Raw genomic sequence first — 21,457 nt, 5'->3', positions numbered from 1 at the left:
TAAATAAAAGCAGAACATAGATAACCTTATGCAGGAATGAAACACTTAAAATCTCATCAATGTGAGCTCCATATTAAGATCACATCCACAGAATTTTACTTAAGCTGGACTATGGGCTCATTATAATTTAATAGATCTGACTTACCTGTCTTAGGATCAAAGTATATTTTTCCCATAAGAAATTGCCTCCAATACAAGTTTGAGATTTTTGAGTTTTTCTTTATATATTCCTCAGATTAGTATCTGTTCTGTTTATTGATGTTTGCATGTATTGCATGGTTTAAATTTGTCAGACTAGGAATTTGGAATAACATCATGTTTCTGTGAATAGGCAGAGTATTAGTCAATATTATATACATATAAACATATATGGCTAAGTTAGTCAATGACATAACTAGAAATTATATGAGCTAATGTATAAAAAATGTTAAATGAAAAAAATCTGACTATCCAGAGGGATAGAAAAAAATAATTAATGTATTGGGCCACTTATCATCAGACTGAGTAGAAAACAATAATTTGAAGGAACATTGCAAAATACTAAGGGGTCCTGTGCATATTCTATTATCAAATAATTGTTCCAAAAAATTAGAAACTTTTATATAAAGGAAAATTTTACTACATCATGTATTCAAAAGTAATAATTTTTCTCTTCTCTTGCTTACTTTCAGAAAATTTAGATTAAAAAGTCACCATATTTCTGCAGGACTTTTTAAAAAAAGAATAGACAAGTGAGAACAATTTATGTGCTGCTTCTTACAGTTGAAACAAACGTTTCTTCAATGGCTGAATAATGAATTCCAAAGTATTAGTCTTAGTGACAGAATAATTAGGTAACATTATGACCAGATATTTTATTTCAAAACATTTCAATATTACAAAACAAATGTTTTAAATTGTCTTTTAGTTATGAAAGAGTGTAACCTTCTTTACAGAAATAGATGTCCATTTCTTTACACAAGTGTACCCTAAAACCTAAAGTATAATAATAATAAATAAATAAATAAATAAAAATATGATTTCAGAAATTCAGGGGATTCAGATTAAAGTTACTAGGTGCTAAATGCTTGAGGCTCAAAAAAACCCCCAAAATTGCCATTACCCACTGACATGGAAACAGACAGACACCACCACTGCTGACAGTCCTGTCATTCAATTTCAAAAACTTGTAGATGGGAATTTTCTACAAATGTTCGTAGCTCTAAAATATAGAGTACAGCATTTCTTGAGGATAAACTTTCAGGGTACAATTGAAAACCTGCATTCTCAGATTAGTCAGTCTGGAAGGACATACATAAAATATTTACAAGGTCTATTTCATGCCAACAAACTGCTCTAGAAGATTAGCCAGAGTCTTCTTATATCTAAGCCACTGCTTATAGTAAGGAAAAGATCTTAGAAGCCTATTTATATTCTAGGTTCATAACTTACTATTTAGCAAGTTTATACTGTGATGTGCCAAACAGCATCCTGATTCTTTAGATTCAGAATCCTATTTGTGGCTAAGAAAATTACCGTGATAACCAGAAACACTCTTCATTTTTGTTAATCTTCTTTGCAGATCACATTTTCACTTCCAGCTTTGGATATTGTTTCTCTGTAATAAAATACCAGCAATTTAACTTGATAATTTTTCTGAGCTCGCAGAGAAAAAGAAAGGCTTAGGTATGACTGAGGAGATTTTCCTGTTTTGTTTTGTTTTTTGCCAAAGGAGCTCATTATCGTCTATACCTAGGATATTATTTCGTTTTCTTCTCTTTTGTTTTACAGGAATAAAAATAACATTCATCTTTGGTCTAGAAGTAATTTGTACTTGGTATCATTCAATTCAACACTATTTCAGTTTGATACACTTGCTTCATATCTGGAAGTTATATTTAAACAAAGTGACTTTCAATTCCTGCTTAAGTAGTTGAGAGTGAGGAAGGCCACCATATCTGTCATCTCATTCATCACCAGGCTGGAGTTGACTGACATAGCAGGCGAAGCATCATCCCCTTCTGTCACATCCCTCCTGATGCAGCCGATTGCTGGACCTCCCTCCCCTAGCTACTTTGTCATTATGGCAGTTCTACGTATAGAAGGCATTTGAGGAATTTTACAGGCTGGTAAAATTATTCTGCAAACCTCCATTTTAAAAAATATATCTTCCAAATGGATATTTTCTGTCTCAAAGTTTTGACTAATTATGTCCTGAAATATATGCTTCCTTTTAGAATGATTCATTGGAAACTTGAACTTCATAAGAATCAAATAATACTTTTCAGGTGGTTTTTAAACCACTTTGTTCAAGTCTCCACTAAATACTATCCATAAGCCACAAATTTCTTCTTCAAGTGAAAGAAAATCCTTTTGTTGTTAGCTTATTCCAGGATTTGTTTTGACATGGAAAAATCAATACTTGGAATACTGGACTGAACTCTTGCCCTTCCCTACCTATCCTCTCTCCTTTTTTTTTTTTTTTTTTTTTTAATTTTCAGGGACTAAGAAAAAGAAGACATCTGAGTCACAAAAGCAATAAGCAGTCAACTCAACCTTTAAAGGTAAGTAACAGTATTGCAAATTTGCTTTCTCCACGGAAAAATAATATGACTAAAGTAATTGGCAGAAATGTCTTTGAAAGTCATCAGTACACGGGTTGTCCTAATATATTCCATAGTCACTAATTTTCTGTTAAATATTTATGTTGCCTTTAGAGCCATCAGTTTTTGTCCTCATGTTGAATGATAAACTTTCTAAGAATAGGAAATTGGAAATGTCACATCTTTACTTTTTGCCCCATATCCTCAATTTATCGTTGTTGATGGCTAAGTAATGAGCCCTTGAACTCCAGAGTCACTTCAAACACTCAAAAAACAACTCTGCCACTACACCAGTACATTTTAATTCCTATGAGCAAGAGAGTATTAATTATATCACAGAAATCATTCTGGCTAATGAGACTGCAGCGGTTCTCACTTGCAGTCTCATTTAACGAGTATCATTTAACGAGTCCATTCCTATGTTGCGTCATCTCTTTTTCACGATGATATCAACTAAGTAATTGAGGAATATCTCAACAAAGTTGGTTTTCTGTCTCTTAAGTGGTTGAGTTTAAATGCTTCCCTAAATAGCTAATGACAAGGTGGTGTTTTGATGAAGATTCCTTTTAGTTGGTGTCTTTCTCTAGTTCACATTCTTTGCTGCCCTCATTCACTGCTAGTCTATTTATATGTTTTCTTGTTTTTGTTTTTGTTTTTTTTCTGCCTAGTCTTCCTATTCATTCCTTGACTTAAGATGAAAACTACAGCCACGTGAACCCTAACTTGTTGGTATTCTGTACTCTTCTGGTAGAAATGACTTAATTTTACTACTCCATGCAGCCTACTGGCTCTCCGGGTTTCTCCAGCTCCCCTCATGTATGTGCAAGCCTTTCAGGTTCTGTCTGATTGCTCAGCTGTCCAGTTTCTTTCAGCCTCTCTCCCTAGATTTTCCCTAATTGTCATCTTCTATTTTTCTGAAAGTCAACTGCTCTTTGTGAAGCCCACTCTCTCCATTCCTATAGCATCATATCCTTGAACTGCCAACTTCCTAAAAATGTGATAGCCACAACTTCTCTATTCAAAGCCTCCTTCACAGACATTTCTAGGACATTGGGACTGAAAAGGGACTTATCCAACCATTTTCCTTTAGGGCAAAAGAAACTGCAGTCTGAAGAGGTTAGTTACCAAAATTAACCAGTAATTAACCACAAAGCCAGAACTAATCCCAAGGTATTTTAATGGCAAAGAATTGTATTACTGGGAGCCAAGAATTCAGACTTGGCTCCTAGTAATATAGTTATTGCTCTCAAAGATCCTGAGTTATGTCTACCCGGTGATCAATTTCCTTCAGTTGTCATAAGCTTTAGTAGTGTGCAATTGAAATGCAAAGAATGAGGTCTGAAATCTGCCCAGGCATTTAGCAACAGCACTTCCATAATTTGGTTACGTTTCACTCCCTGTAGCCAGAGAGAATTCTACTGAATTTGCATATGAGTTGGAAAGGGGACATTTTATTGTATACAAAAAAAAATGGGAATTTTTTTGTTTTGGTTGGAAAAAATGTTCTGAATCGTCCCATTGGATATTAAATAACAATTTGGCAGAGGTTTTTAGCCTTTGTTGATCTTCCTCGGTTATTATTTTGCTTAACTACCATGGTAAAAGACTTGTTCATTGATCCTCTCTGTGGCATATTCTTTGGTAGCTTTGATTTTTTTAAAAAAATCTACCCACCCTGTTTTGAAAAGTTCTGGGCCTCCTAAGACGCCGTACTTCTGTTTTCTCAGAGCTCCCACCCCCATCTGGTGGTATCTTCAGGTTGATCATCAATGTGCCCTTCACTGTGCCCTTCTGAAGCCTTACTGGGAGCAAAATTTTACTTATTCAGTTTAAGTGTTCATGAGTGGATAACTTATCTATTGCTATCAGCTCCTGAGTTGGACTTGTCAGTTTGTGGAAAATTGTTCAGAGATGAAGCAATTGTTTGTTTGGTTCTTACTGGTATCCATGAGCATCCTTGGCAACCTGTAATGCTGTACATTGGGATAGCATTTCATGGCTTTACATTATGTCACTTGAGCCTTTGAGGTAGGCAGGGCTGATACTATCTCCAGTTTATAGCTAAAGAACCTTTAGATCAGAGAGATTAAGTGACTCGCCCAAAGTCACTTAGATAGTGAGTAGCAAAGTTAAGACTAGAATCTCAATCTGATGTCATTGCTCTTCCACACCACTGTGCTAATTAACCTTTAAGATTGTCTTTGTCTTTTTTCCCCACTCAAATTTGTCTGAAAGAAAGAGACACCACACATTTAGAAGCAGGACCAGAAGAAACATTTTCATTCACAAAAGGAGGAGTGGGCTACCACTGTTCCAAACTGCAAGAAAGATTTAGGTTCTACTTCTAAAATTGCTAATTTAACAGAATGCCAATTACAGAGACAAACAAGCAAATGAAAGTTCGATCTCATGGCTGGTCACAGTGGCTCACACCTGTAAACCCAGCACTTTGGGAGGCCGAGGCAGGCGGATTACTTGAGGTCAGGAGTTCAAAAGCAGCCTGGTCAACATAGTTGAAACCCCATCTCTACTAAAAATACAAAAATTAGCTGGGCATTGTTGCACATTCCTGTAGTCCCAGCTACTTGAGAGGCTGAGGCAAGAGAAATGCTTGAACCCGGGAGGCAGAGGCTGCAGTGAGCTGAGATCGTACCACTGCACTCCAGCCTGGGCAACAGAGTGAGCCTCTGTCTCAAAACAACAACAAAAACAAACAAAAACAAAGTTCAATCTCAAGTTTATTTGACCACTAATCACATTTCTAGGCAACAACTGATTAAAAGCATGCAGTGTGCTCAGAGTCAGGCTCTTAAATGCTCTCCTTACTCAGTACCTTACAAAGAACGTGTGGGCATTCTGTTGTGTGACTAATGAACAGTGTCTGTGGGCGATGCCACAGAATGCCACAGAAACAGAACTTTTTGCAAGTTAGAGAATTCTGGAAAGGCCAGGTAATTTTCCTGTGTGGCTGCCACCTGTCATGTGAACTTTTAGACTTGCTAGGAAATACTGAGGATTCTCGAAAAAAGTATAAAAATGGAAGAAAGAGCAGGGGAACAAATGGGTCTTGTTACAATTCACCAGAACTGTCCTCAAGAGTATGCAATTGCTTAGGACCCATAGAAAGCACCAACATTGCAAACACAGCATATAAACTCAAAACCAGTAAACGCCCTTACACATAGGAGGCATTCCTAATAAAAGTGCTGGTGATGGAGTCTTTTTGTGAACTGAGCTATGTTCCCATATCTCTTACTGTCCTCAGGGTCTAAACTGGACAGTCCAAACAGGGGATGTCCTTCTAGCCCTCCAAGGAGTGTTCCTTGGGACCAGACAAGAAGTTTTTATAACAGTTTATCTTGGAGCCACTTTTTGTGAATGGGGAGTTGGTATTTAACAGCCCAGAGAGAGGGACTAATATTTAATGCTCTTTAACGTGAAACCTGCCCTAAAGGAGTTTTGAAAGTCTAATAGTTACATTTTCTGATATTAGTGTTTTCTATCTCTACTTTGTGGCATATTCCTTCAATCTCTGCACTGATAATATGTTTCTCCTTTCAGCCCCAAACTGATCTATCAATTTCCAAAATTTTTCATTCAGTTGAAATTTCATGAATTTTTTTTTTTCCCACAACCTCCTTCTTTCAAAGAAGTACACTATGCACTTCTTGTTAGTTACCCTGTTCTCGTTTTCCCAGCTTTACGTTTATGGTGTCATGGTTCAGTTGTATGGAAGAGTAAAAAGACCTGCAATCTAGGCTCCCTGCCATGCTGGTCAAAGACATTCCACAACTTAAAGAAAATCAAATGCCTGAGCAAATGTAGCGGGTTCCGCTTTCGTAGAGGAGGCATAGAACACAAACATCTCAGGCTGTAACGCCTCCTACTAAGACTTCTCCAGAAAATTCAAGCCTGCTGCACATAGGAAAACAAAGCTTGTGTTTTGTTTTGTTTTGTTTTCTATCACATTTTAAGTATGTTACCTGGTTTCTTTCAAGTCTGGGGCACACCTGAAATATTTAAAGGAAAAGATAATTAGGCACCACTCAAGTACCACCAAGAAGAAAATGAAGGGTGTGAACATTTAAAAATGGGTCAGTAAACTGGCTGCCTCAAAACCATTTTGATCCCCATATTCAAAACCAGAAGTAAATAGTATCCATACCCAGATAATGAAATATAATAGCTAAGCTGTTTAGGCATAAAAGAGCCCTGAACATCATAAATCACCATTAAACTGTAAACTAAACAAGTGCACATTACAGAGTTGAGTTCACAGGGAAAAAAAATGAATAATCCTTTCACCTTGGCAAAAGTTGAGTTCTCATAATTTCCTCCCATGGCTGGGCACTGTGGCTCATGCCTGTAATCCCAACACTTTGGGAGGCCAAAGTAGGAGTTCAAGACCAGCCTGGGAAACATAGTGAAACTCTGTCACTACAAAAAAAATTTAAAAAACAGCCAGGTGTGTTGGCACATGGCTGTAGTCCCAGTTACTTGAGAGGCTGAGGCTAGAGGATCTTTTGAGCCCAGGAGGTTAAGGCTGCAGTGAGCTAAGATCATGCCACTGCACTCCAGCCTGTACAGCAGAGCGAGACCCTGACTGAAAAGACAACAAAAAAGAATTTCTTTCCTGCTGTTACTGTCGTGCATCTGTGAGTATGATCAAGACCTGATGATTCTGGGTCTTAATTTAAGGTTAATATGAATGGAAAGACTCTGAACACCTCTACTTCATATTGCTATAACAACTGAAGCATTCCGGTCAGAATTACATTTCACCATGCATTGCCTTTTATTTTTTTGCTCAGGACAATAATATCCAAGTCTAGAGAAAATGAAGATGATTAGCATGTTGCAACCAACCTTCATCACACAGGAGGAAGCCAGCAGCAAGCAAGCAAGAAAATAGTTTCTTTTAGAAAAAAACAAATAATTTCTTAGGACTTTACTGTCACCATTTCTGAAAGAAAAAGCTAGAGTTAGTGGACAAGTTAAAGTATTTGTTTTCTAAGCAGTTGAGAAAAAAACACTGGTCAAAAGCAAAACCAGCACAGTCTTTATTTTGTTCACGTGAAGTGCCCTTGTGACTTCAGTCTTTTATAACCCACCCAACTATCAGGTCTACAACTTCCACGGCTTCTACAGATGCATTTTCCAAAAGCGTATGTGTCAGGAATTATGAATCTTGGAGTCTGTCTGATTCTCTACAGTTGGAATCTGTCTCCTTGAAGTATGGGGTTAATTCAGCTTCCTAATGAAGTAATGAGTTAAATTTCTACGGAGTAACCAGCTGGGAGTTTTTAAACCTGCCTACACTTATCTAAAATTTGCCAAAAGAGTCTCACCTTTCAGCTTGTGATACTTACTATGTGCAAAATCACATGGACAGAACAGGAAATGACAAAGGAACAAAAATATTTTAATTAAATAATGTAATGGAGCTACCTTTTAAAAATGCCATCCTCAATCCTTATTCTACAGCTATCTTATTCTATACCTATCAACAGTCTAAAAGTTTAAAAAATGAAATATGCCAATTATTAATGTTGACCCTATTTGTAGTGAGAAAGTATGATTGCTTCAGATTCTGTGACAATATCCTGCCTATACCTTGTAGCTCTATTTAAATTGATTTATGTATATTTATATAGCATATACAGAAAGAGATGGTGCATACTTTCTTGGAGTTTGAGGAGAAGGAAAGAAGTGAGAATTTTTCCCCAATATCTTCTTTTAAAAGATTAAAAGTAAAATAACCCAAAAATTTTATCAGTGGTGACCATGAAGAGAAATTCATTGAGTTTTGTTGGTTTATTACACCCAAGCACCAAGAGCTAAAAATATATTTTTAAAAATATGCCAAGGGATTCAAACATATGCTTTTTTTTTTTTTTTTTTTTGAGATGGAGTCTCGCTCTGTTGCCCAGGCTGGAGTGCAGTGGTGTGATCTCCACTAACTGCAGCCTCCGCCTCCCAGGTTCAAGTGAGTCTCCTGCGTCAGCCTCCCGAGTAGCTGGGATTACAGGCATCCGCCACCCTGCGTGGCTAATTTTTGTATTTTTAGTAGCAACGAGGTTTCACCATGTTGGCCAGGCTGGTCTCGAATTCCTGACCTCAGGTGATCTGCCGGCCTTGGCCTCCCAAAGTGCTAGGATTACAGGCGTGAGCCACCGTGCCCGGCCCAAACATATGCTTTTGTTGCAGGACTTTTCCTTAGTTTAGCTAAAGACGGGGTTCTTGTCCGTTCCACAGCCATGAAAATTTAGGCTCGCAGATGGTTAAAGGGTGAATAAAGCAGGGTTTTATTGGGTGAAAGGGGGGTTAAATGGGGGAAACAGGGATCCTCTGCAAGGCCAGTCCCCTGCTACAGTGCTTCCCGCCAGCTGTTGAAATACCAGGTTCCACACAGGAAGAGGCGGGGCCAGTCTCGTCCTGGCTGCAAAGGGCAGGAAGGAACCCAAGGCTCCACCTCAGTGGCAGGCTGATTGGAGTTTTTCCAGGGAACCCTTCCCACCTGGCTGACTCACTTTTGTACTGGTGTTCATAGAATATTATTCACAAAAGCCCAAAAATAGAAACAACACGTGTCCATCGACAGATGAATGGATTTTTTAAAATCTGGTGCATAATACAATGAAATGTTATTCAGTTATTTAAAAAATTAAGTTCTAATACATGCTACAACGTGGATAAACTTTGAAACATTATGTTAAATGAGATAAGCCATACACAAAAGGATAAATATTATGTAATTTCACTTATCTGAAAAAAAATAGAGATGGAAAGTTTAACAGAGTTTACTAGGGGCTGTGCTGGCAAGGGGAGAATGGAAAGCTGCTATTTAATGGGTACAGAGTCTCTGTTGGGGATGATGAAAAATGTTCAGGAAATGGATAGAGGTGATAGCCGCACAACATTGTGAATGTACTTAATGCCACTGAATTATACACTAAAATGGTTAAAATGGTGTACAAAGTACTTCTAATAAAATATAACTAGTATTTCCAAGATGGAAGAAAATCATATTCTAGTCTCAAACCTCTGAGAAGATATCCATTGCTCAACAAAACAACTTTACGTATACTTTCTGGTTATACTGCAGCATAAATATTTTCTAGTTGCTGGGCCACATCGTTCACATTATTCCCTCATTTTTGGACACTCCGGAACAGACTTGTACATTTTCAGAAAACTGTCAATAACACTTTTTGCCACTTTGCACCATTAAGTGTTGTTTTTGAATCAGGTGTTGGCCAAATCGTGTAGACTGTTCTTTTTTGTTCATGGTTACTATGGAAACTGCGCAGTCATAATGTTTTGCGAAGACTAGCAGGAAATTTAAGAGTGTACAATAAAAGTTAACTTATTTCATGGTTTAAAATTTCTTCCAGCTGTCTCCATTTGTGATGATTATCATGTTCACATTGGGAGTATAAACATACAACCAAAAGGGCTCTGGTGACTATGGCCCATAAGCCATCTCACCCCTAACAGACTTCCCTCCCAACCTCTTTTCCTCAAAGATTTGTAATAGGAACACGTGAAACAAGTGGTATGTAAGGCTCAGGTGTTTTCAATTATTTTCCTCCTATGAACAGAGGTTTCCTGGATCCAAAACATGTTTCAGCTCAAAGGGTTTTCCTTATTTTTGAAGATGGTGTCATCTCAGGAAAATTCCATCTACATATCTCTGATTCACTGATCTTCATCAATAAAGCATCTCCTTGGAGCTCTTCTACACAATTATTTCCTCCATGAGTGGCCAAAAATGTGGTATATTTAAGTATTTATTTTGTAAAATGTGCTCTTAGAAAGTATATAACCTTTGCCCTTGCAAGAAAGAGAGAAATGAATGCTCAGCACTGGGATTTGTGGTAGATTCCTTGTCAGTTACATCACCACAGAGCATTCCAGCACAATGCCTCCACTATCTTGCTGCTCAGGAACTGTCTAGTATGGCATAGGTGAGGGAAGATAGACTCATTTCTGATGGTATAAATAATTAACTGCCTAAATGTTGATGGTCATGCAGGACTATTCAGGCATTATAAAGAAAGAATGTGTTTTTGCAGCATTTTATTTTCCTAAGTTTCTATGAATAAAAGCTAAAAGATTGATTTTTAGATTTCAACAGACTTAGATAGCAATGGGCTTTATCTTATGGTGTCAGAAATTTGCCACTTCATCATCGCCCTCTGCAAGTTAGCAACAGCACTCTGTTTATAAATATCTTGCAGGAATTGTGAGCATTACTTCATTAACATTTGAATGAGTAGCATTAATAATACTCATTTTAGGGAAACAAATTCATCTACAGATGGATGAACTAGATGAATACAATGAAAAATAAATCCAAAACTTTACCTACTGCTTTATACCCCCAAATAGATAAACATTTTAAACTATCCTGCCTACACACACACACACACACACACACACACACACACACACGCACACACACACACACGCACACACACACACTTCATGATTTTGGCAGGAAATAATAAAAGAAAATATGAAATGGTAAGCAGCACTGGTCCTATGATAATGTTTTTGATTAATTACCAATGAGCTTTGAAGAGAAATCCAAATTTTCAGATAAGTATCAGGGCTAGAGTTCTTTTAAAGGGCAAACTTTTGCTATTCTTGGCCCTTACTCCTGTGTCTAGGTAGAGGGGACATTAGCACTTAACCAACCTAAGTTTTACATTCGTAATAACAATACAACTTTGCAGCAGTTGTTGCTCAAAGGGTACAAAGCTTCAGTTAAACAGGATGAATAAGTTCTAGAAATCTATTTTACACCCCGGTGACAGTTAATAATGATGTATTGTATACTTGAAAGTTGCTAAAAGAGTAGATCTTATATGTTTTTGCCACAAAACAAATGTTAAGTATGTGAGCATAAATGTTATTTTGATTGAATTAATCATTTCACAATATATAATTAATCATTTCACAATATATACATACCTCAAAATACCATGTTGTACACTGTAAATATATACTATTTTTATTTTTCAATCCTATCTTAATAAAGCTGGGGGAAAAAACTAATATGACTTTGTGCTTAGACAATATAGATGGTTGCCACTTAATTATCTATGCTTATGAGAGTACTGACTTAAAATATATCTATATAAATTTATTCATAATCATATTCTTTGGAATACATTATAGAGACAAACCAGAGACAAGTAGAAATTTTGTTTTATTTTTGAGGTTTTGCTTTCCTAAACTTTTACTTTTCGTAGGCTGACGATAGTTTCAGTATATTCAATGCCATAAGATTATCAGCCTGTTATTTAAATTTTACAGCAATATGAAAAAATGTAAAACTTCTGGAATTGTTTGAGAACAGTATTATTCTGTCCTAAATAAGTTATATATGTATCTGGATTGTGGTCCTGAAAATGAGGGGAAAAGTTCTCTAAATAAGAAGTCAATATGATTACGAAGTGACCAAATTTTATCTTAATACCAATGGATTGCAAAGGTCAGTAATAAAACTCTTCTCTACCTTCTATCTGCATAGCACATTGTATTTTATATTAGTCAATGAATAGAGTTCAGACAGAAGGAGGAACATAGTCACAGGAGCATAACTACCACGAGAAATGGTTTTCAAGTTTACGTCTTATGCCTCCTACTATGCAGAAAACAAGGAGCCTCCTGGATAGGTTGGGGTGGGGAAGGAATCCACTTCCAAGACTCCCCATTCACATGGTTGGCAAAGCGGTCCTGACAGCACATTCCTATCCACAACATCCTCTCCTTAAGGCAGCTGGGGCTTCCTCACACCTGGTCCCTAGGTTCCAAGGGTGAGTGATCTAAGAAACAGGAAGTGAGAGCTGCCTATTTCTTAGGGTGTGGATGCAGAAACCAACAGCATCCCTCAGACATGTTCTATTAGTCAAGCAGTTACAGAGCCTAGGTTCAAAGGGAGGGAATATAGACCTCACCTCTCTGTAGAAGGCCTGTCAAAGGATTGTGTGCCATTTTGAACCCATTATTATTTGTAAATTGCCAATCAATTACACACTACTTTTCAACTTGATCTTGCCTTTCTAAATGCATTGGGAATGGGAATGTCTGCCCCAATCACTGACAATAAAATATATTCCAAGTCCACCCCAAATTCAGTTGGTGGACCCATTGAATCCTGATGTTTCAAAGAATCAGAACAGGGAAGAAACTATGGCCTTTTATGTTTTGGGTGGCTATATTGTGAATTTAATTGAAACAAGGAGAATCTGTTTGAATATTTCTCTGAAGCAACAATTGGTTCTACAGATTATAAATTAACTCTTAATTCCTTGCACCACCTTTCCAGGGCCCCTCAACACCTTTCCCTCTTCCTTTAGTCACTAAAATCCACTGGGATTAGCTGCAGATATACTGTGAAGGGCTTGTAGTTTTGTTTAGTTTTTACCTTTCAAGCTTATTTTTCCCTGTTATGCATTGTAATCACCAGATATTTTTTGATCATCTATTATACACTAAGCATGAAAATAATGTGTAAGAATAATACATTGTTCATGCCTTTAAAGAAGTCACAGACCAGAGGGAAAGATACTTGTAACCAAATATTTAAAGAATCATAGAAGTACTACAACAAAACTAAATACAAAATCCTGAGGGTTCTTTGAAGAACAATAATTGCAGATAGGTGCCAAGGAGCTGATTTTAAGAGACAGGCTAGATGTTTCAGGCTAATGGAGAAAAGGAAGGCTGATCAGGACATGCAGCAAATACATGGAACACACTGGGCAGCTTTAAGGAATGGTCATTTATATTGGTACATTTAGAATATGGAATAAAAGAAGGAACAAGGAGATGAGTCCAGAAAGGTAGATTGTGAGCTTTGTGTTCTGGGGCCAAGTGTTTGAACATGCTCCCATAAGTTACAGAAGAGAAAGAGTAATCCTAGCTTCTCCTTTGGAATCCAGCAGCACGTAGGATAGTGAGAGATGAAGATAGAATTTGTTCCACTATAAAACAGTGGTTATTTTTCTAAGAAACCTCAACTATTTCAATCTTGCTTTTTATGACTTGCTTGGAAAAAGGTTTAATAAAAAAAATATGGATCATAGCATTTCTAGCTCACATGTATAGATATAAAACCTAAAAATTATTGATTGATCAAATACAGTGATGACATCTAGCTTTGGCTTCAGAGTAAATGTCTGCCTTTGTTATCAGCATAGACTTCTTAAAATTCTTCTCTCCTTTATCATCTACCATCAGAATGAACAAAGCATAAAATATTCATGACAGGTTTTTTTCCCCTAAAAATTCAGTGTTAAGCCAATATCAATCTATACAATGCAACTCATGATCCCTAATTAATAAATTACACATTGTTCCATCTCCACTATGAAAATATGCTATAGGGAAATTGACATGTGCAAGGAGCTGTCTCAGGAAGTAAGAAGGACATCCTTTGAGAGTATCAACCTAAATTGAAAAGTTGGCTTGAATTATTATGCTAAGCCTATGCTATAACATTTTCAGGTAAAAACTTGATGGAGGATGGGGTAGTATTCCAGTCTTAAGACTTGAAAAAATGTGTTCATAAGATTGACTGATATGCTCTTCTAAACTTGTTCTACTGGTTTTGCCAAAATGCTGCACCATTTAGTTCACATTACTGTTCAAGATCCCACAATGATTCTTACTTTCCCATAGTTTGAAATCTAAAGTAAACTCTAATGTTTGCTAAGTTTTCTGGTTGATTTCTGGATGTATATCTCTCCCTTCCGTATTTAGTTGTGCGATCACTGCCTCAATTAGCACCTTATTTTATGTGAATTATCAACTCCCTAAATGTTCCCAAGGATTCCAGCTTGCTAAAGTTACCTTATCCTTTTAAAAGGCTAACAAAAAATTGGCTTGTAACCTGCCCCCACAATGGGAAACCTATTGTCTCTCCTAATAACTCTGAGGAATGTTGATTGTTTAGGGGTTAAGCTTCCCTGGTCACTAATGACCTCCTGGTGAATTCCTCATGGTCTATCCTTGTGTTGCCTTCTGTGCATGCTGTTCTTTCCCAGCAGCACATCACCATCAGGCTGGCAGCCCCTCAAATCCTCCAGCACCAAACTACTTTCTACACAAGACTGTATGTGTCCAGCCCACATTGCCTTGGGGCAATAGAGAGAATGTATGTTACTTGGTCTATAACCCAGCAAATAACTTAGAACTGAATGTTTATTGTCTCTGAAATCTTTGGGCATTCCCATCTCTAGCAATTTCTCAAGGACTTTCTCCCCATACAGGCACGTTACGTTGCTCCATCAACCTTCCTTTCTCGGCTCATTTCCTTAGCTTCATAGTCCAGTTCTAGCTCCTCCCCACCACCCCTCTGTAGACTTTCCTGTTACTTCTCTTATAGAAAATTTCTCTTTCAAGCTTCTTTGGTTAAATAAGGTTAGTCTTGTTCCAAAAGAAACACATTTCAAATATAATGTCTGCTTCATACTGCATTATACCCATTGCCCCACTCTCTTGATCAACATTTGATTTTCTCCGTATAAAATGCTAAGTTTCCTTTGGTAATTATTTTATAGAAAAAGGGGGAAAAATGATCAAGCACCTACGTGGTAATCAGCCACTGAACTGGATACTTTTAACTAGTTCTCATTTCATCCTCAGGCGGCACTGGGCCCCAACACCAGTAGCCAGCTAGAGCCAGCTAGCTGCTCCATCTCTATCTGGCAAGGGCCATATGGTTTGCCTCAGTCAATCGTTGATTTCACTTTTATAAAGGCATGCCACTTTGCCTTTTGTCACCCTGGAATTGTGTTTGTCAAAGACTAGTCCTTACAGCAGTTGCATTGCATTAGGTGGGAGTTTGTTAGAACTCCAACATCTTAGAACCCACCCAGACCTACCAAATTAGAATCCACATTTTAACTCTTTCCCTGGGTGGTTAGTGTGCACATCAGATTTAGAGAAGCATGAATCTCCATATATTACTAGGTTCACAGTATCTTTATAGATTCTTGTTGATTAACGTCTGTATTCAATTAGGATTGCTGGCTCAGCATTAGAGGACATTGATGACCCTATATTTCCAGAAGAAGAGGCAAAATAACTGTGCAAAAATAAACGGAAGGCTTTAGTTCTGAATTTAAACTATTTGCAAAAACTTAAAAACTGATTTTCATGTTTATAGTTCCCTTCCGCACCTCTGTAAAATGAGGTTTCCTTTTTCCATACCTTAAATGTAAGAAGATAAGGGCTTCACTTCTAACTTTTATAGAATGATCCATTCCACCTAGATAATAGATTTACTACTTTTGCTCATTGGCAACTAAAGAGTATATACCTTGTTCGGATTTGTAATTGCCAAGTGTTTCAGAAATGAGGCCCTTGAAAAAGGATATTATAGTTTAAACTTCACTTAATGTTAAAAAAATGTTGTGGTCAATAGACCCTCTTTGAACTTCCCAAGTGGAGTTTTGCTAGTTTTTGCTAGTTCTTTTGCAACTAGCAAAAAACCCACTATGAATATCTGTCATTTTCCATAGTTTCTTTGCTAGCTGTAGGTTTGTTTGCTTGCTTATTTCTTGCTAACTTTTTAAACGGGAGGGATTAGAGAAAAGTAAGGGATAGTGTAACAGAAGAATACATTACACATTATAGGCTTATCCAAAGCCTTCAGATACTGAACAAATTGTGGGGTGGAGAAGCAGAGAGTTAAAAAGGGTATTTGCTGAACTGGTTCTTATTTAAAGTCAAATAGTTTAAAAAGAAACTAAGCCTTCTGGTTTCCTTTAGATTTTTATCAGTACCATTTTTACAGTTTCTCTTTGGCATCAAAATAAATCTTTCTGATATATTACTTCAAGTGAAACCAATAAATTTATAGCCACAACATAAAGATTTTGGAAGCTTTTTCAACATAAAGATTTTGGAAGTGCTTTCAAATACTTGAAATCAGTACATACAATCCTTATATCCTGAATCCTCATTCACCTTTTTATTTTTCAATAATATCGTCAGGTTTTCTTTTGTAATTTCATTTCTTTTGCAATTTCATTACAAGCGTGTCTCTTCATAACTACTTAAAATGGCTATTGGGTCAATTCTCTCATAATGTACTCACCCATTCACCTACGAGATATTTAAATTCCTTACCAAATGTTTCTTATTACAAACAATGCTGGGCCAGGTGCAGTGGCTTACACCTGTTATCCCAGCACTTTGCAAGGCTAAGGCCAGAGGTTCATTTGAACTCCGGAGTTCAAGACCAGCCTGGGCAACATAGTGAGTCCCTGTCTCTTAACACAACAACAACAACAAAAAAAACAATGCTTCAAGAAGCATATTCATGCAAATTATTTTTCTACGTAAACACTTATTTTAAAAACAAAAACAATTTAGAAAGTTGACTTTAATCGAAAACTCTAATTGGATAAAATATATTTTCTAAATATGTCTCTTTCATTCTCAACTCCCAACATTTTTTTTTAATTTACAAAAGAAAAACACAAAAGTTAACTATTCAGGTGACTTAGATACACTTGCTTCTCAATCATCTGTCAAGTTTGAGGTTAATTGCTTTTTGGCTGAACTTTGTGTAAATAGACATAACCAATAAAGGTTAGTCAGCAAGTTAAAGCTCTTGGTCCTCTGTCATATTTAGCTCTTCAGACTATTTATGTCCAAGTGTTTTAACCAAGGAGTTAAATGGTTAGATTTCTCATTCATAGATTGTTTGGGGTTATTACCCGAGGAACTTAAGCTTTAACCATCAACTATGCATTCTTTTTTTTTTTTTTTTTTGAGATGGAATGTTGCTGTCACCCTGGCTGGAGTACAGTGGCGCAATCTTGGCTCACTGCAACTTCCGCCTCCTGAGTTCAAATGATGCTTCAACCTCAGCCTCTTGAGTAGCTGGGACTACAGGCATGCGCCACCATGCCCAGCTAATTTTTGTATTTTTAGTAGAGGCGGGGTTTCACCATGTTGGCCAGCCTGGTCTGGAACTCCTGACCTCAAATGATCCACCCACCTCGGCCTCCCAAAGTGCTAGGATTACAGGCATGAGCCACCATGCCCAACCTAACTACTCATTCTTAAAGGCCCACATTGATATTTCCTTTTTAAAATAATTGTTTAATATAAATTTTTTGAGACAGGATCTCCCTTTGTCACCAAGCTGGAGTGCAGTGGCATGATCATAGCTCACTGCAGCCTCGACCCCTGAACTCAAGCGATCCTCCCTCCTCAGCCTCCCGAGTAGCTGGAACTACAGGTGCACACAACCACGCCTGGCTAATTTTTGTATTTTTTTAGAGACAGGGTTTTGCCATGTTGCCAAGGCTGGTCTCCAACTTCTGAGTTCAGGCAATCCTCCCATCTCAGTCTCCCAAAGTGCTGAGATTACAGGCATGAGCCACCACGCCCAGCCCACGTTAAGACTTCTTATATCCATTTTAGTCTCTGCTCTTTGTCCTTCATTTTTAAGGGTTGTGTTAAAATGCAAGGTAAACACAAATGCTGAAATAAGTGATAAGCAAATACCCTAAAGTTAGGAGGCAGAGATTACTGAACTGTGTGGCAGTTGTTTTATCTAGTTATTGTCACTGCTTTGAAAACCTTAATCTTAAAGATACTTTACCAAACTAGATGGCTCCTGTAAGTGAACACATGCTCTGAAGTGCACTGTGGCCCGACAGCATTCTTTTCCGTAAACACAGACTTTCTGGGCCTCAGAATGCTGTTGACAAATGATAATTAATTTAATTGTGAACAGCTGTTTCCTAAGTGTGTGCCTCTTCAAGTGAGAGGCAGGACATAAACACACCAACTCAGCACCAGGAGGATTAGAGAAGGGTCCTGCAGACATTCTGTGCTTGCTCTGGACACACAAGAGAGGCTTCTGGAAAAATTGAAAATAAGATGGATACCACTTCCTGTTTCTTCATTTTAGGAGCAGCCACTTGTTTCTAACTCTTGAATTTTATGACTGATTGACACTTGGAAACATTTTCAAAGATATATTCAAAATTTAGCTGATTTTGTTCAAAGGAAAAGAGACATCCCCAAGTCATTGTCAAAAAGCATAATGGGTCAACAGATCTGTATTAATAATCCCTTATTGTAGCACTTAGATTTGTGTTAAATCCAAGGCTCCAGTTTCTTTTTTTTCTTCATTAAAGTAGATGGACTATCTTAGAACTTTAAGATTAACTGTCTCTGACAACTATAAAAAAATATAGTTACTGGGGGATGTAAAATTAAAGCTGATGGGGACTGCTGAAGTTAATGTGGTTCTGAGATTAACACGCAGGGTTAAGTTATTTGTTCTTAACATGTTATCTTCTATTGATTCCAATCAAACACAGCCAGTTCATCACTTTACCTCATAACTTTCAAATGTGTACATGCTGATGACAGCAATTGTATAGCCTGAAGTTTAAAGCAGAATATGAGAAATTACTTCTTCATTTTTTGCCTCCATTTTATTCTCATACTTATTGTGAAATGTTTTCCAAATTATTTCACTTATTTCTATAGTCAGCTATTTTCCATTACCAGAAGGGAAGGAAAATACTGCTGAAGAGACTTGGGTTTCAAAGAAACATTATTGCTTGACTGAGCATCTTTAAATACAAACCTAGAGAAATTTTTCAACCTTCTTTCACTATGTGTGTGTGTGTGTGTGTATGTGTGTGTGTGTGAAGAGACAATATATTACTATATGTTGATGACCTCACTTAAGTAAACTAGGTAGTTAGGTTGTGATTTGAAAGAACCTAAGTGCTCAAGAATCTCTCTACAGCCACAGCCATCACACAGGATACCCTCTTCAGAGATTTAAAGAATTTCTATTGGGATTTAGCCTGTTGTCTATCCAGCCACAGTTTAGCAGTGATAAGTTCTATATTTTACAGAACAATCCTGATTTCAAATCACCATTTTATTGTCTTTGAATCCTCAAAATTATCCCAAAATATGGTAGCATTAGTGCCCAAAGTCTATGTTGAGGCTGCACAGAAATCTGGAGGTGACTTTAAAATGTCAGACGCATGTATCAAATTTTGGTTTAGAAAATACTTTGGTGGTTGTACACACAATCTAGGAGAGTAATATATGAAGTTATTTGCAAACAATTTAAATATAGAATGACTTGCCTGCTGTGTTCTCTGTGCTTGGGAGATCCTGGACTGGTGCCAAGGGCAAGAAACAGACAAAATTATCTGTCTTCATGAAGCTTATGCTTTAGTGATGGGAAACGAACAATATACAAAATAAATACTTTAAGATAGCATGTTAGAAGGCAGTGATATGCTGGAAAATAAACAGAGAAGGATGATAAGGAACTGCTGAAGGAGGTTTACTGTGATTCAAACAGGATGGACAAGGAAGGTGTCACTAAGAAGGTGACATGTCAGCCAGTACTGAAGAAGGCAAGGGAACAAGCCACGTGGGATGTGGAGTGAAGAGTTCAGCAGTAGACATGGCAGGCCAAAGACTCTGTGGTGGGAGGAATAAGAGTGGTGTATAGCTGGGACCAGTGAGTATGGGAGGAGAGTAGATCAGAGAGGCAAGCAGTGGAGCAGGCCTTGTAGAGCCTTGTGAAATAAATTACCTTGATGCCTAAGGATTCTTGACTTTACGGAATAGTATAGGCCTCAGTTATTTGGACAGCAAGCTAGACAGGCCCACCTGTGAGATAGGGTATCTTTACCTCATGGTTGACCCACATGGATCAATAGTGCCTTGATGGCTCAACTAGCTTTGCTGTTATCTGTGGATTTCAAATTATTTAGGGACTATAAAGACATATGCATCTGAAAATATAGTAATATTAATACAAGGTAGTGCCTTGTTAGAAGCAGATAAGGTGCTGGTGAATAAACTTAGCAGAGAAAAATAATCAGGCATTCAATTCTGGAAAGGATTTTAGGATAAAGGGAGAACGGGGCTAGGTTTTTAACCATCCTTGGTATTTGGAAAGAGCAGCACAAAGTAAGACGATCTGCATTAGCCAAGACAGAAAAGCACAGGTATATTGAGCAGACAGAGGATTGACCTTTTTGACTACAGCATAGGATCAGGAGCTGCCTTGCATCCTTCCACCCACTGCATTATTTCTGCTATCCCTCTGCACCTAGGGCTGCCACTAGGCCATAGAACACCTTCCTGCAAGTTTGAGAAAGGCTCAAGTGTCCCTTCAAGAAACTATTTTCATCACTGGAAAGCTGTGGCATACTGATGTTGTGAGAACAAGATGCTTTACTGCCATCTGCCAGAAAATCATGATAAAATACAAATGCACCATGCCTACAATGGGAGTGCATGCCCTCAAGTTGCACATCGCACAAACCATACAACCATGTGTGGCAGCCCCATGTGTAGAAGGTGTGAATAAGTCTGGATAGGAACTATTTAATTTGAATATGAAGGTATTTGTATTGCATGTGAGTGCTCACCATTGGGTGACCTCAGCAGAAGAGGATTTTAATAATCAAGTAGATAGGATGACTCGCTCTGTGGACACCACTCAGCCTCTTTCCCCAGCCACCCCTGTCATTGCCCAATGGTCCTATGAACAAAGTGGTCATGGTGGCAGGGATGGAGGTTATGCATGGGCTCAGCAACATGGACTTCCACTCACCAAGGCTGACCTGGCTACGGCCACTGCTGAGTGCCCAATTTGCCAGCAGCAGAGACCAACATTGAGCCCTTGATATGGCAACATTCCTCAGGGGATCAGCCAGCAACCTGGTGATAAGTTGATTATATTGGACCTCTTCTATCATGAAAAGGACAGAGATTTGTCTTCACTGGAATAGACACTTACTCCAGATATGAGTTTGCCTATCCTGCACATAACACTTCTGCCAAGACTACCATCT

The 21,457-nt window shown here is 37.7% G+C and overlaps 1 protein-coding gene across 22 annotated transcripts in view; it reads left to right on the top strand.

Moving 5' to 3' along the window:
* The window catches only part of LMNTD1 (lamin tail domain containing 1), a 75,916-nt gene that overhangs the window by 47,492 nt on the left and 6,967 nt on the right, over window positions 1-21,457 (top strand). For 8 of the 22 annotated variants that reach the window (XM_054526987.1, XM_054526995.1, XM_054526977.1 and 5 more), the window contains 2 exons: window positions 2,481-2,543; window positions 7,394-9,966. The exons of 2 other annotated variants lie outside the window; for them this stretch is intronic. In XM_054526987.1, coding sequence (XP_054382962.1) covers window positions 2,481-2,521 — 41 coding nt within the window. In that variant the 3' untranslated portion in view covers window positions 2,522-2,543; window positions 7,394-9,966. Of the gene's footprint in view, window positions 1-1,561; window positions 1,666-1,770; window positions 2,100-2,480; window positions 2,544-7,393; window positions 9,967-10,183; window positions 10,327-11,903; window positions 12,112-21,457 lie in introns of those variants that run through there. 12 more of the 22 variants (XM_054526980.1, XM_054526981.1, XM_054526988.2 and 9 more) reach the window with 4 other exon arrangements.

This window comes from Pongo abelii, chromosome 10 (genome assembly GCF_028885655.2).
Source record: "Pongo abelii isolate AG06213 chromosome 10, NHGRI_mPonAbe1-v2.0_pri, whole genome shotgun sequence".
Taxonomy (NCBI): Eukaryota; Metazoa; Chordata; class Mammalia; order Primates; family Hominidae; genus Pongo; species Pongo abelii.
This window is presented reverse-complemented; position numbering and strand designations above follow the sequence as displayed.